At 37.0% G+C, this 17,780-nt stretch overlaps 1 protein-coding gene across 1 annotated transcript in view; it reads right to left on the bottom strand.

The window, feature by feature from the left end:
* emilin2b (elastin microfibril interfacer 2b) overlaps window positions 1-17,780 on the bottom strand; it is a 31,455-nt gene that overhangs the window by 4,700 nt on the left and 8,975 nt on the right. Inside the window, exons 3-4 of the mRNA XM_056462442.1 lie at window positions 12,770-12,960; window positions 9,808-11,151 (exon numbers count right to left, since the gene is read on the bottom strand). Of these exons, the coding sequence (XP_056318417.1) occupies window positions 9,808-11,151; window positions 12,770-12,960 (1,535 nt within the window). The remainder of the gene's footprint in view (window positions 1-9,807; window positions 11,152-12,769; window positions 12,961-17,780) is intronic.

Raw genomic sequence — 17,780 nt, 5'->3', positions numbered from 1 at the left:
ATATTAGAGGTTACAGTATGGACGGCTCTACACTTCCAATTTATACCTGGAAATAGTAAACCATCCAGGAATCTTTGGCATACTATTTTCAACATGATACAGTTTGGGACACACTAATTTTATTTAAGATGGATAGTATGCGAGTAGGGTATATGCTGAGCTAGTGTTTTTCCCATACTGATAAACTTCCGGTGACCTGTTTTTGTGAGGTTTTTTCCATTTATTATGGTTCCTTTTACAGCATCGATGTTGTAATGTAATTCAAATACAATCAGTTAAGCAAACTTTGGCATTCATTAAGTTGCTCAAGTGTAAAACGAGACAAAAAGCAGTTTGCTCGCACGCGCCCGTCAGAATCGGCAAGCTAGCGCAGAAGCTTCATTGAATATACTGGGGTAAAATAAATGCTTATATTATAAAGACACGGCGGGGGAAATGTAATTTAATGCAGTGGTTCTTGTACAATCTGAGACCCACTTTATATCAGATATCACTCAGCCAGTGGAGATCACTGATTTTGAAAGAAAACAGACCTTAAATGCGACGATTTTGCATTGGCATACAATTCACCGGAAACGATTAACCCAGGTTACTGGCAAATTAAAAGTCCCATTAGCATGCTTCGGCATATACCCCATTGGGACAAAGCATGAGAGAAAAATAATAAAAATTACCTTCCAAATAACAGTGACTTTACAATTAACTAAAGTTTAAATAAGGAATAAATTAACTTGGCAATTTGAGGTGCTCTTCAATATTACTCCATTCAATATACAAGACATCAGTCTCAGGTGTCTACAAAATGTACCACCTCAAAAGACATCGCAGATCTATTAATATAGCATGCAGAGTAGTGCAGGTGTTCACACATGCCAAGTGTCAGATACGGCCATGGAGCTTTACTTTATTACATATTAGTTTTATTATATTAGTTTCCAACATTTTTCAAAATATTTTCTTTTGTGTTCAACAACTCAAAGGTGAAAGAGTGAGTAAATGATGCCAGGATTTTCATCATTGGGTCAACTGTGCCTTTAAGCTTAGTTTAAATGGGAATTCAAGTATATAGAATGTCTAATCGCGATGGTTTGGTGAAATAGCTTGACCCATTTTGACTTATCTACGGTTTAACAAGTCTGAACTTAACAATGCTTAAAGCTTGAATGTCTACACAAAATTCTGGTTAAATTCTCAACCTCAGGGGGTGAGAAAAAACCTAAAACTCCTCCTGAACATCTGGTGAAAGCCAGAAAAATGATGATGGAGGACAGAGCAAAGTAACAATTAGCAGGCGTGACACTGCCATATATCACATCCAAAAATGCTCTCCATTTCTAAAAAAAGTTATAAACGTAGAGTTCTCTGTAATCTTGATAATGAGAGGGTTTGTTATTAACATCCTTTGTACTGTGTTAATGCTTAAATCTGATTGGCTCATGAGCATCTTTAGGTGTGCAGTTATTTTCATATGAATGCACAGCTAAAGTAGTTCCGGCAGTTTCTGGGCACATTAAAGCTGCATATCACTACGCTGAATGATTTGAGTTATTTCACAGCTGCAACAGTCAGAAATCACATCAAAACACAACAGAAGGCTTTGGAGATGTGTGTGAAACTAGTGCTACACACAGGAGCAGTTTGAGGACAAAAACCTGACAAGTGTCTGAAATACAACATCTGAACAGTGTCTGCAGCTGTGGGAACTATAGTATAATGGAAATAACTGATGACTGGGTGTTTAATTATTAAACATTAATGCACACTCAATATATTTTAAATGCAGAAATTTAAATGCATGTCTGCTTAAAAGGATTTGCTCCTCGGTGTTCATTAACTTTCGTTCAACAAATAACATGCTTGAAAATGCCAACAAAAAGAAAGTAGAAGTTTTTGGTGAAGAATTAAGCAAAATTGTTAACTTCAAGTTAAATTATAGCCGAAATGTCGTCAGTTGCACAAAATTACCATTTTCAATCACACACAATCTGCCCTGTTATCTAGGGAAGCCTGTTTCTACTAGGTAAGAAAAAAATAAGCTTTAAAAGTCGAAATTATTACTCAGCAAAATCAAAATTACGATATTAAAGTTGAAATGATGACTTTCTGAATCGAAATTATGACTTTAAAAGTTGACAATGACTTGCTAAGACAAACTCGTGACTTAAAAAGTCAAAATTACGAGATTAAAAAGTCCAAATTATGACTAAAAATGAGAAATTCTGACTTACTAAATCAAAATTATGACTTCAAAAGTTGACAATGACTTGCTAAGACAAACTCGTGACTTAAAAAGTCAAAATTACAAGATTAAAAAGTCCAAATTATGACTAAAAATGAGAAATTCTGACTTACTAAATCAAAATTATGACTTATAAAAGTTGTAGAAATTACATTGTTACGCCAATAGTTGGTTACACAAAAATCTAAACATGTTTCACAGCATTAACTCTTTAAAAATGACTAATTTAATAAGACAAAGTCATTAAAAGCAAGTTGTTTTGACTTTTTATCTCGTAATTTCCCATTTTTAAGTCATAATTTTGACCTTTTATCTCAATTTCAACTTTTCCAAGTCATAATTCGTTCATTTTCCTTCGGCTCCGTCTCTGATTATCAGGGGTCGCCACACCAGAATGAATCGCCAACTACTCCAGCATATGTTTGACACAGCAGAAGCAACACAGTTGTGGGAAACACCCCCACGCACACACAAACTCATACTCATATTCTACGGCCAATTTAGCTTATTTAATCTACCTATAGTGCATGTGTTTGAACTGTGAAGGAAACCGGAGCACCCGGAGGAAACCCACGCCTACACGGGGAGAACATACGAACTCCACACAGAAATGCCAACTGACGCAGCCAGGGACTCGAACCAGCGACTTTCTTGCTGTGAGGCGACAGCGCTAACCACTGAGCCACCGTGCCACCCCCAAGTCACAATTTTGACTTTTAAAGCACTGCTGGTTTTTCTTACCTGGCAGAAATGAGCTTAATCTCACTTTGTCTGAAAATTGTATGTAGCGGTGTATTTTTGGATTTTGCAAACATTTTGGAAAAGGTATATTCATCCATTAAGCCTACTGAATAAATAACAACAACAATCACTCCTCTGGTTTGTTCCTACTCAACGCTGAGAAAAAAATTAACTAAAAAAAAACTCACATGATCTCATCCACTAATAGAGCAGTGACAGATCTCTGACACACACTTATACCCACAAAACCTAACACACACAAACATATGTTGCTGCTCCTATTATTACCAGGACTTTCCAGAGACGTAATGGTTTATATACTGAGCTAATGACATTTTCTGTCCCTTAACCCCATTCCTGAAGAAAATACTGACAGAAAACTGATTGCATTTTAAATAAAAGACTGTATAGTGTGTTTATTCAGCCATTCGAATGACAGGAGTATACAGTTGAAGTCAGAATTATTAATCCTTGTAATATTATATATCAAATATTTCCCAAATGATGTTAAACAGAGCAAGGCATTTATCACAGTATTTCCTATAATCTTATTTCAAAATGATCATATAGTCACAGGTCTCAAATACGCATGCAAAGTGTTGAACTATAATCTAGACTCAACATTGCATAATCTGAGATCGCATTGCAAATATTGATGCAGAACTTATATATTGTGTAGCCCGACTATTAAAACTAGACTTGTGTTTTATTGATGCAACACAAAAAAGAGAAACAGGAAGGGCATCGCTGGGTGAGCACATAATAATCCAGTGGTGTTTTCAGTGTTATTCTTATAAACTAATAGCCACTCTTCCAGAGTAGAGTCTCACAATTAGACCTCAGATAAAATCTATATAAATACATGTGTGAGCAGCGCTTGAGGGGACGACTGAAGAAGTCAGAGGTCACAGGTCAAGAAGAACCAGTGAAAATGGCTGACCTAAAATGGAAAAGTGCATCACACTTATGCATCATCACTTAAAAGACTCACTCAAACCCTTCTAGCTTGTTTAATGTGTTCATATGAGTGCGAGATTAATAATAGATCTATATGTGCATATAAAGGATGACAGAAGTCATAAATGTTTAGGCTCATTCAACATGTTATCCATTTCTATTGGAATTTAAATATACAAATATAAGCTCTAAACCAGGGGTCACCAAACTTGTTCCTGGAGGGCCGATGTCCTGCAGATTTTAGCTCCAACCCTAATCAAACACACCTGAACAAGCTAATCAAGGTCTTACTAGGTACACTTGAAACACCTCGGCAGGTGTTTTGAGGCAAGTTGGAGCTAAACCCTGGAGGGACACCGGCCCTGCAGGACCGAGATTGGTGACCCCTGCTCTAAACAATGTCACTTGATTTTAACTTTTATTTTTAGAGTTCGTTTGGGGTATTATTTTCTTTCCAAATATATTAAATATTTCCCAAATGATGTTTAACAGAGCAAGGAATTTTTCACAGTATTTCATATAATATTTTTTCTTCTGGAGAAAGTCTTATTTGTTTTATTTCGACTAGAATTTTTTTTTTTTTAATCTATTTTAAGGTCAATATTATTAGTCCCCTTAAGCAATAATTGTTTTCAATGTCTACAGAACAAACCACTGTTATACAATGACTTGCCTAATTACCTTAATTAACCCAATTAAGCCTTTAAATGTCACTTTAAGCTGAATACTAGTATCTTGAAAAATATCTAGTCAAATATTTTGTGCTGTCATCATGGCAAAGATAAAATAAAATAGTTATTAAAACTATTATGTTTAGAAATGTGTTGAAAAAAATCGAGGGCTAATAATTCTGACTTCAACCGTATAAATTTCACTAATAAATACAAATTTATTTAATTTATAAAAATACATTTAAAAAAAATAAAGGCCCAGTTTCACAAACCGGGCTTAGCTTAAGCCAGGACTAGGCCTTAGTTAAATTAGGCTCTTTAAGCCAAATTTATAAAAATGGCCTTAGAAAAATAACTACTGGTGTGCACTTGGAGAAAAAAAATGACACTGATGTATTTTAAGACATCTCACTGCAGGTTATTTTGAGTTGAGACAGCTCAAACGTGCATTTTAATCTTGTCTATCCTTAAACCTTGTTGAAACCAGGGGAAAAAGACTTTATTTCAACAGATTATTTAGACATGATTTTGACTTTTACAGTTCTTTTTTGGTTTCATTATTTCAATAAATGCTTTGAAAGTCTTCTCACGAAAAGGAGATAACATTTGTATAAAATATAATAATATATTATGTGTTCCTAAAAAATTATTACATTTGATTAATAAATAAACTGATTTATTTGAACAGATTTTGACTCTTACCCTTCTATTTTGGCTTTCTTTATTTATATAAATGTATTGAAATTCTTTACTCAAGACAAAAAAAAAAAATGATTATAAATTTCACAAAACAAATGTTACAAATAATTCTGTTTTTGGATTATTTATTTAAAACATTTTTAAAAATAAATAAAAAATAAAACCTTTACTTAATGTTTATAAAAAAGTGTTTAACCAGTGTTTTGATTGAAATATGCTCATTTTGTGTGATTAATTCTGTTCACACTGCTGGAAGGAAGCTCAACATGAGTTTTATTTCAACAGTATGTAGACAGCATTATTCACTCAACACCAGACACTTAATCAATTTGATCAACTATCAATCTGACTTTTGCTCCCAAATTCATGTTTTGATACATCTAAACCCAACTCCCCACCCCCCACAACGCTCTTCAATATCGGCCAGCGGCGCCCCTGCTTGTTTGTATTATGCGCATATAGACTGTAACTGTGGCTGTTCTTACCGTGTCACTCATCGGTGAACATCGCTTTCACTTCTAAAACTGATCGCAGCCCTTTCTGTTGAGCGGGTGAAGATGAATTATAGGGGTGTCAGACAGTGCTCAAAAAGGAAGCGGGATCATATTTACATTAGTTAATTTGCTATAAATGCTCATGCTGTCTTCTGTGCATGAGTTTTGTTTGATACATTCAGAAAGAGTGTTTTCTTTGAGCAGGTCAAATTAAGGGTACAGTTCATATATCTTACCGCTGTATTAAAGAACAAAATTATATTACAAATAATATATAAATATTAATATATTAACATATTTTAATTTAAAAAATCTTGTGTTGTGAAGAAAAAATCTAATGTATGGAAAGCATCGTCAATGCACCGGGATATCGAATTGAACCGAATCAATGGCATGATAATCGTAACCGAACTTAACCGTGAGACTAGTGTAGATTCAATCCCCTATTCAGAAGGAACATAGAAACGTTATTAGACTTACATCTAGCAGCTAAATGTGTCTGGAAAAATATTCAAAGGCTTTTATTTTCATAAGCAGCATGGGTGTGAATGCGTCTGAATAATCTGATTGGCTGGAGTACACGTCTCATTTCAGCGTGAACGCTCTCTTCCGGCAATTTTCCTTCTGCGTTCACACAGCGCAGCACTCCGGCAAAAGACAAACAGGTTTGGAACAAGTAAATGATGAGAGAATTTGAAGTTTTGGGTGAATTATCTTTTCAAGTCTTTTGAATATGTCAAGCTCCTGTGATCAACCCATTGTAATGTAACGTCAAAGTAATTAGTAATCTGATTACTTTTTACATGAAGTAATTAGTAATGTAATCAGATTACAATTTTCCATTAATATTCACAAACTGGTACCGGTCAGCTAAGTATGAGCTCTTTAAGATCTCAAAACTCTGGTAGGCTTCTGGTAGTACCCAGAATAGCTAAGTCGAGTAAAGGAGGTCGAGCCTTCTCATTTATAGCTCCTAAACTCTGGAATAGCCTTCCTGATAACGTTCGAGGCTCAGACACACTCTCCCAATTCAAAACTAGATTAAAGACCTATCTGTTCAGTAAAGCATACACTTAGTGCACCACTTAGCGGGTTCCCACACAGCTTCTGCATCTTATGTATATACACTTTGAACAGCAGCTACGCTAATTATTCTCTTTATTCTCCATTTCCACCTGGGGATACTCTTCCCGAGGCCCTCAGACTATGCAGAGTCACTGATTCGATCCAAGACCAACGACGAGATGATCCCAAGGTTTCCATATCCTGGACCAGGCCGTATCCTGAGCAGCTACTGTGGTGGTCATGGAGGAGTGGAACATGAGACTGATCCCCTTGACGCTCCAGAGACAGACGAGTCTTCGCTGAGGCCAGCTTCCAGCCTCCGCCACTGAGACTACAGCTCTGCACAAGACGTTTGGCCAGTGGAGAAATTAAAATGGTCGTGCCCAACTAAGCCTGGTTTCTCTCAAGATTTTTTTACTTCACTTCCGCCATTAGTGAAGTTTATTTTCCCTCTCCGCTGTCGCCACTGGCTTGCATGGTGCGGGATCTGTAGAGCTGCGCATCGTTGGATTTGCTCTTCATTTGCTCAACTGAACTACACTGTTCCAATTCACTATGATCTTTTATGTGAAGCTGCTTTGACACAATATACATTGTATAAGCGTTATACAAATAAAGGTAATTTAAATTGAATAGTAATCAGTAATTTGTAATCTATTACTTTTTTAAAGTAACTTACCAATAATGCTCACGAATCAGTTGCATTTCTTTATAGAGTATATTTTTTGGATTTACTCCAAACAAAGCTACTTTTACTGTCCTCAAGTCTCCTGCCGTTTGATTTTCTCTGCATTATTACTCTGAAACTCTAAGCCCAAAGCATGTCCAGAACATCTTGTTAACTGCGAACACAAAAATCACCAAATGAGAAGCAGATGCCCACATGTGCGCACAAACACACACACACAATATAATCCTGTACAAGTCCAAACATTGCACAACTCTGGAGGCTGTCCGGTTCAACCATGTGTGTGCAATTAAACTATAAACGAGGAATACTGCTTCCTCTGGGAGTTACCTGCTCACAATTCACAAACATTCCTCTGTACGTGAAGGAAATCCCTGGCAAATTACACACAACCTGTTCAAAGGCCAGCAGATTTAGGGTTTTGACTAGTAACTGAATACATATTTATAATCAAAGGTGTAGTTAAAAATGTTGCGTTGCATCTGAGCGTTTGCATTAATGCATTACCAAGCAGGTTAGGTGCAAGAAAATTAGCTACATTTATATTTTTATTGGATTATATTCTAAATTCTATGATATTCAACAATATTATTCAACACATTTTTAAACATAATCGTTTTAATAACTGATCATTAATAACTTATTTCGTTTGTCTCTGTCATGATGACAGTACATCATATTTGTCTACATATTTTGCAAAACTAATTCAGATTTGTACTCAGTATTCAGATTAAAATGCAATTTAAAGGCTTAACTAGATGTGAGTTACTATATAACAGTGGTTTGTTCTGTGGATAATTAAAAAAGTATATATACATTATTACTTAAGGTGGCGACACAGTGGCGCAGTAGGTAGTGCTGTCGCCTCACAGCAAGAAGGTCGCTGGTTCGAGCCTCGGCTGGGTCAGTTGGCGTCTCTGTGTGGAGTTTGCATGTTCTCCCTGCGTTCGCGTGGGTTTCCCCCACAGTCCAAAGACATGCGGTACAGGTGAATTGGGTGAGCTAAATTGTCCGTAGTGTATGTGTGTGAATGAGTGTGTATGGGTTTCCCGGTGATGGGTTGCGGCTGGAAGGGCATCCGCTGCATAAAACAAATACTGGATAAGTTGGCGGTTCATTCCGCTGTGGCGACCCCAGATTAATAAAGGGATTAAGCTGACAAGAAAATGAATAAATGAATAATATTAATAATAATAATAATAATAATAATAATAATATTAGAGTGATTTCTAAAGGATCAAGTGACTTTGAAGACTGGAGTAATAAAGCTGAAAATTCATCATTAAAATCACTGAAATAAACGATTAAATTAAATTATGAACTACTGTTGAACAGTTATTTTTTAGTGCAATAACATTTCACAAGTTCACAAATATTTGTTCTATAATTTTGATTAAATAACTGCAGCTTTGGTGAGCAGGAGAAGCTTATTTTAAAACATTATATAATCCTGTTGACCCCAAACCTTTGACCGTGTATGTATATATATAAAATAAAAAAGTGAAAGTCAAATTGCACTTAGGGCGTCACGGTGGCGCAGTGGGTAGCACAATCGCCTCACAGCAAGAAGGTCGCTGGTTCGAGCCCCGGCTGGGTCAGTTCTGTGTGGAGTTTGCATGTTCTCCCCGTGTTGGCGTGGGTTTCCTCCAGGTGCTTCGGTTTCCCACACAATCCAAACACATGCGCTATAGGGGAATTGACTAAACTGAATACATAAATAAACTAAATTGGCCGTAGTGTATGTGTGTGAATGCAAGAGTGTGTGGGTGTTTCCCAATGTTGGGTTGCAGCTGGAAGGGCATCTGCTGCGTAAAACATATGCTGGATAAGTTGTCGGTTCATTCCGCTGTGGAAACCCCTGATTAACAAAGGGACTAAACCGAAAAGAAAATGAATGAAATTGCACTTACAGAGTTATACAGCTTTATTATACACTGACATAGATCTGGACGAAGTTGTATCTTATATTTTGCTCCCAGGAAACCCAGAAATCCTGTAACTCATTCGAGACGTGTTAGGGCTTCCCTTCCCTTGTGTCTATTGAAGTGTTTTTTAGCTACAGAATTGCCAGCTGAGCGTTTATTTTTCCTGTTGATCATTTAAAAAAATGCCAAAGTTTCCTTTAGAGTCAATTTCAAAGTTGGACAAAGGTAATAAATTGCAATATTTAGTAAAATACCACAATATGTTTAAAAATTGCAGTAACTTTGTGATTAAATGGTATCATGTGAAATAATAAAAAGCATTGATTACCTGTTGGTGCATTAGCGATCCCATCCTGGGCGTCCTTTGTGAGCTGTGAATCTGCTTTAAACAAGTTTAAGTCTCTTGTGTGCTCAAGCACTGTAGTGTTCAATTGCCGAACACAAGTCCACAAGCCATTAACGTGTTTGTTGAGTCCATCTTTAATCCGTTTCAGACTGTCAGACATCGGCTCAAAACGACCACAGACACCTTCAATTCCTGCCACACGTCCATCAAGACCATTTAACAAACCATTTACTGCGCTCACCTGCTCCTGGCTACTCCCAAAATCCATCTCCAGGTTTTCCAGACGCTGAAACAGGATTTCAACACCCTTAGATTGATTGAGATCGCTCTTAATTTGCTGTGCAAAAGCTCCCAGGTCACTCTGCAGATGCTTTGTGTGCTTCTCCAAGGTGTTTAGACGCTGCTCATTGTAATTAATCTTCTCTTCGAAAGCTTTTTGTTCTTGAAGTCTTTCCTGTCTTAGTTTCTCCTCAAGATTAATGCAATGCACCTCCGGGCTTTTTTCAGCAAGACTAACCCTCGCCTCCAGCACGCGCCCTTGATTATTAAGCTTCACTAAAGTTGTGTTATGCTCCATAATTGCATGTTTTATCATCTCCTGGTTGTCTTTGAGTTTCTGGACTTCATGAATATCCAAATCTGAAGCATTGGGAATCTGAACCCGCAAGTCTTGAATCTGTTGTCGGAGCGCAGCCTCTTTAGAGTCCAAAAGTTCGGCAAGACTCAAATAGGAGTTTTCCTGCTCTTCACACTGCTCCCGAATGGACAGCACTTTATATTCACACGCACTCTTCATGTCTGCTAATTTGATGTCTATTCCTTGAAGAAGCTCGTCTCGGAGGGCGGAAATCTTCTCATCGATGTATTCCTGACATGCACACTCATTTGCTGAAACTACAGGATCAATATTGGTCTCTGCAAGTCGGTGGAGTTGTCCGTCAATGCTCTGGATCTTGATCTGCAGATCCTGGATGCTGTTAGCATTGGTGCTAATGTGGTTCTGGAGCTCGTCTGCAACCGATGGCGAACGCAGATCAGACGGGAACACAATACTCTCCAATTCACCCGCTTTGACGTCTTGTGGTTGTTGCAAATTGCCTAACATGTTGAGAACGTATTTGGTGAGATCTTCCTGCAAATCGAAGCGTAGGTTTGCGTTGGCTGTTGACGTGGCCTGTAGGTGGAGCACTGTTTGAGAAAGACGCTCCACTTCTTCTTCTAACGCTTGCACTCTGCGAATCTCCTGTTGACGATCTGGATTGAATCCCGGTTGATTGTTACGATGGCCTTTTTGAGTCCATGGATGTGTCTCGCTCACTTCTGGTCCTAAAACAAGCCAAATACTTATGATTTAATGTGTGTACATCTTGTATAAATGCTGAATGATGCATTTGATCTGTATTTTATGAATGGGCAGTGGCATATTTTGAGTTTTGATATTATTGGCCAAGATTGAATTGCTATTGAGCTAGTTTTAATGTAAAAACCTGTAAACCCTGGCTTTATTGGACTTGTTTTGGACTGTTGAAGAATGTGTATAGCTTGAAGGATGCTAATTATGTTTTTAAAATAACACTGATTGGATTCGGCTATGGCCATTCAAGTAGTTTAGTAGTTATAATTGTCATAGTTTTAGTGTTAAAGGCCACATAGTTTACCCCTTTTTTATGATTTAATAATAATATTATGGTTGTTCTGAGTGTGCCAGTTTAGGTTCAGTTTAAAACACAATTCAGACTGTTTTATTATGTGTTAAAAAGTGGTATTTTGGGGGCGTGTACACAGGCAACCATTTTAGGGGTGTGTTGCTTCACATGTAAATTAGTTTCGACTTCCCGCCCAACGTAACAAGGGGGCGGAGCCAAGAGCTCCCCCGCTCTGTGTTTAGCAACAGACAGGCAGACAGAGAGAAGCAACATGAGCGAGAGGACAAGCATTCAGCCGTACATGTACGACTCGGACACAGATCAAGCAGAGAGTACAAAATCATTTGTGTGTTTGTATAGTTTTACAGCCAACTGTGTGCTAGTTTCAAGTACCGAGCTTGTACACAGAGACTAATAACCACGCACACTGAATTAACTTTCACTGAGGCACCAGAGCCGCGACACGGCACACTCAGACACGCACATTTGGATGTTATTAAAAATTAAACTATTCAGATGGCACTCTGTGGCGTGCAGAAATATGAAGTGTCTCGAATCGTGGGTGGGCGCCGCGGATAGCCGCCGGCTTGAAGCGCCATTGTGTGTACCCTGATACTTATAGAAACCTACGTTTAGAATTCTGAAATTCATGGCGCTGCGTGGCACGACGCTCAGAGCGGCGTTTCTGGTGTGCGACTTGCAGGCAAGTTCGTTATTTTATTTCCATTAGAGGGACACACACGTGAGGCAACGTGCTCGCACTTTCCAGCTGCACCTAGTTAAGATCACGGGGAGCTTCTGTGACTGCGAGAAATGCAAATGGCTGAAATTTAAGGTAGACGCAATGAAAAGTATACATGTTTGTAAACCTACCTACAAACAAACTAAGTTACAATCAATAATTCCGATTAGAGCGATAATGTGGAGAATATTGATCTTGTGTTGAGCCCAATGAGCCTTACATCTAAAAATAGAGCTAGGGTGTTCCTTTGTGACATCGCTTTGACTCACACGCTGAAAATGGCGGACGTGAAACAACAAACTGAGGATATGATGACGTGCCTGTCAATCAATAATGGTGGGCGGGGGGACCGCACTCCTACGTCAAGTTGCGGTCGATCTGAAATCCGTTCCAATTGGTCCACCGTTTTTTATGTTGTTAAATTGAAAAAAAAAAGCACTGGGTGTGTTTATATCACCCCAATATGACGGTCTATACACCATACATGCACATATGGCAGTCCAAACAGCTTGGAAAGTAGATTTTTCCCCATAGGTAAAAAATGAAAAACTCTTACCCAGAATGCTCTGCAGTTGAGTGTTGGTGGATGAAGGGACTTGATGCGGCTCCTCGTGAATACTGGGTCTCTGTGGTGTGATTTTCAGCTCTGTACAGTCATGGCCTTGATATCCTGGACAACACCTCCACTCCAGCTCCGTCACCTGCTTGTAGCCGATTTTGTACATTGGCCTTGTTTGAGCATGATGCCTAAAACACAGTAATGAATTACATTACAAGCAGTGTTGAGTACGTAAATTACTAATCACATTGTGATGCAGTGAACCCAGAGTGGGCCCACTACGAGAAGTGAGAGGCTTGACACCACAAATAAACCCCCCAAAAAACAATCTAAAAACAATGGCCTAACCCGGAAGTGTAAAAAAGGTGGTATTTATTTACAAGGATGTGGGAAATATAGTGTCCAAAATCCAAATATGTATGTAAATACAAATATATATATATATATATATATATACAAAAATACAAAGTATCAAATCAACAAATAAGATATAAAGATGAATATGTACAGTGCAACACAAAACAATCAAAGGAAAATCGAAACGTAACCACTGTGTACTCTATCCCCTTGCTAACAAGGATTTGCTCACAGCTCTGCCACAGCACGCTCGCTTGCCAGGTAAACTGACCCTGGTCTGGAGTCTGGCGTCTTTCTTCATGGTTTCCACTACAGTCATTCGTCTATAGCGGGGTGAATGATTGTACAACATCTCATTCCAAACATTCAGTCGTTGTTTTTTTAGTAGCGGCTTAAAAATAAATAAATAAATCGCACCAAAACATATTAAAAGGTAAGTGAATTATAACAGAGTGAACTTTTCTGTAATCGTAGTAGTGCTGAGTGTTATTTGTTTAACCCTTTAAGGTGACATGCTGACTGACTGACAGGGCTGCGCGATGCGTGAGGCTAGCAAACACGACGTAGCTTTCAGTTAAGATGAACAGTTTCCATAATTATACTTTATAGATAAAAGGTCTATGGCTCTGCATACAATGACTTAATCTTGCTGGAGCCGTTTCACTTTATTTCAGGACGCATTAATGCCGTTATTCTTTTATAAATGATAACAGCAAATCTAATAAATGCTGGAGACATACTTGTTACATAAACGCACTAAATCACACTTCAGCAGTGTTTATTTGAGAGCGCACAAGAAGATCTGCACTTGAGCAGAGTATATTTGAAGGCGTGCAAGAAGTTTTGTGCATGAACAGAGGAAATCGGCGTGCAAATGAAGAGATGCTCATGCTCATATTACATGAATGCGATCTCAAATGTAATACTGCACTCACAACATTTGTCATTGAAATAATGCCACAGGTAGTTGGTAGATCTGTGTAAAAGGCCTGCCGCCACAGCTGGAAAACATCCTAGAGGAAACGCTGCTCTTTATGCACCAAACTCTGCCTATCGATTGGCTCAAGCCATATTCATGTAGATACATAAAACATACCTCTTTCACCATTGCCTTATATGCATCTCTTTAAACATCAAACATTCATGTCTGCAACATGAACACACATACAACCATTAACATATATTTTCCTGTAAAACAGGATGAACTACATAGCTGGTTGGACACACGTCATTAAATTTGCATTTAAATAACATTTCTAATGACGTTGTCTGAAAAGTAACCTTATTACTCAAAAAGTAATTGGATTATTTGACTTAACACTACTTAAAATCCATATAAATCTTAAGGCATATACTGTAGCCCAGTGTTTCCCAACCCTGTTCCTGAAGGCACACCAACAGTACACATTTTCAACCTCTCCATAATCAAACACACCTGAATCAACTCACCAGAAGATTAGAACAGACTCCAAAACCTGAAGTTAATGGGTCAGATAAGGGAGACATTCAAAATATGTTCTGTTGGTGTGCCTCCAGGAACAGGGTTGGGAAACACTGCTGTAGACATTAGAAATTTAACTTTTATTTTGAGGCAAACAGAAATTAAAATTAATTAAAAAAAAACACTTAAAAACTACAAATTATTTCAAAGTAATGACACCAAATTTCATACACAACATATATAGATTTGTATTATTTATTTATTATTGATTTATTTTATTTGTTTCATTATTTCTTGTTATTATATTCAGTATTTATTATATTATATGTTATTATATTTTATTACATTACTATATATAATATAATATAATCATTATTATATTATATTATATTATATTATATTATATTATATGAAAAATCTAACATCCTATAGCTGAACAAAAGCAGATCATTATGCAAAAAATATAAATAACAAAAATATACAGAGTACAATTTATACAATATATACACAATTATATATATATATTCATTCATTTCTTTTCGGCTTAGTTCCTTTATTAATCAGGGGTTACCACAACGGAATGAACTGCCAACTTTACCAGCATATGTTTTAGGCAGCGGATGCCTTTCCAGCTGCAACTCATCACTGGGAAACACCCATACACACACATGCACTACGGACAATTTAGCTTACCCAATTCCCCTATAGCGCATGTGTTTAGACTGTGGGGGAAACCGGAGCACCCGGAGGAAACCCACGCCAACACAGCGAGAACATGCAAACTCCACACAGAAATGCCGACTGACCCAGCCAAGTTCGAGCCAGCGACCTTCTTGCTGTGAGGCGACAATGATACCCACTGCACCACCATATATATATATATATATATATATATATATATATATATATATATATATATATATATATTGTTATAGTATTTTTGAAGGACAACCTGTCATTTAACTTGAACAAACATTGACTTAATTCATAAAAAAATAGTTACACAATCAAAACTGTAAATCTTTACAAATTACACTGCAATAATCTGAAATTAAAACAAAAAATAAACAAATATGTGACCTTTAACACTTCATTACAGCCACAGACTGTTTCAGAGGAAGCAAAATGACAACATTTGTCCCGTGAGATCTATAAAACGTCACTAAACTTCTCCTTCAACCAAAAGCAAGCATTCCTGTTTTCATGAGCCATGCAAACATAAACAAAAAAATGCAGAATTACGTCCATAATTTATTAGGACTGTCTCCAGCGGTGACACACATCTGGAGCGCAGCTCTAAAAGCAGAGGAATCTGCAGCAACACGCAGGACACTTTAATTACTGCATCGTTTGGAGGACTCTAGAGCGTTTACACAACAGTTTTCACTGGCCTCGGTGTTTCAGAGCTATGCTGATATCGCTAAAATTAAACATTAAATACCTACAAGTCTATGAATTAATAAAGAAATTGACTGTTAATGAATGCATGGTTTGGTCAGTGTTTGCTGTAATTAATTACAAAGTAACTACTCTACTGTAATTACTGCAAGTTACTGTATTTAAATGACTTATCCACTGAAAAATTAAAGTAGGGGATTAATTTTTAGGTCATTTAATTACATTTACTCGTAATGTACGTAGAAAATTCTGTATAAATCAGCAGTACTGAATAATTGTATTTTTATAGAAATCTATAGTGTACAATAAATAAATTTTTCAATTAAAGAAAGTTTTATTTCTCAGAAAATTGCACGTGATTAAGTACCAAAACTATTATAAAATTGCTTTACCATTGCTTTTGAAATGTTTCATGTTTTGATATATATTATAGGTGGGCATAGGGTTTTTTATCTAGATTAATCTCACTGTAATCTTGGAATTAATCTAGATGAAAAGGGCTCATTTGAATTCTGCCGAAGGCATTCAGAATATGTGTGCTGCCCAAATAATGACTAAAAGTAAGTCTTTGAGAACGGGTTTCTCTAGCCAGGTGGCGCATTAGACCAGGGGCTCATCTCCTGTTTCCAAAATGCATCACAAACTGCTTGAGAAACTGTTCTACTCTGATAATTGGTGATGAAAATAAACGTTCAGTAAGATGTACTTGTGTTTACTGTTTATTCAGTTAAACATGAATGTTGAATTGTAGGCCAACATAAGCTCCAAACAGCGATTTTTGATTACCTTAAGCCGACTGAAGTCATAACTGAACTAAACAGAAATGGAGTTAAAACATGTGGAGTATGCAAATATTAGTGGCATTATTGAAGTAAACACTGTAATCAAACTATTACCGTCATGTAGAACTTTGCCATATTTTTTCAGACAAGATCCACACACGCGGCTGTCAGTAAATAAGCGCGCACACACAAACACACACATCGCGAAATGCGTATGTTTTTTTCTTTCCATTTGGAGTGCGTTATTAAATTCCATAACACTCTCACCAGTCATTACTCCTTATTTGCGTCTAATACCCCAGTTTGTCACGGGGGCATGAATGAAATGTTCATGAGTTAAAGTGAAACTGCCGAACTGCAGTTAAAGTTACTTAAAAGTACAGGAAACTCTTACATGAAAGCACTTCACGTAAACACTTTAATTATATTATTGTCTATTAAGGCAAATAACTAGATTACAGATGTCCATGTAGGCGTAGTCAGTCGTGTCTTCGAAGTAAGTGAAAGATCCAGAAGGGCATCCTGCTGATTTGATTCAGAAGGGAACTTTTTTGTCAGACACCTCGCCAGTCAGACATACATAAAATATCAAGATGAAACTCACCATAGCTTGTGTAGAATAGACCCAGCTCCCAACCCAACTTTGAGAATAGATTAAGAGCGTTTTTTTTTTTATCGTGCAACAAGAGTCTCGTCTTAACACGCAGCACGTTATCTATCTATCTATCTATCTATCTATCTATCTATCTATCTATCTATCTATCTATCTATCTATCTATCTATCTATCTATATTTTTTTCTTTGCCATGATGACAGTAAATAATATTTGACTAGATATTTTTCAAGACACTTCTATACAGCTTAAAGTGACATTTAAAGGCTTAACTAGGTTAATTAGATTAACTAGGCAGGATACTGTAATTAGGCAAGTTATTATATAAAGATGGTTTGTTCTTTAGACTATCGAGAAAATATATTGCTTAAAGGGGCTAATACTTTTCATCTTAAAATGGTTTTTAAAAAATTAAAA

The sequence above is a fragment of the Danio aesculapii genome, chromosome 7, assembly GCF_903798145.1.
Source record: "Danio aesculapii chromosome 7, fDanAes4.1, whole genome shotgun sequence".
NCBI lineage: Eukaryota > Metazoa > Chordata > Actinopteri > Cypriniformes > Danionidae > Danio > Danio aesculapii.
Note: the sequence above shows the minus strand (reverse complement) of the source record. Positions and strands in the feature narration are given on the sequence as shown.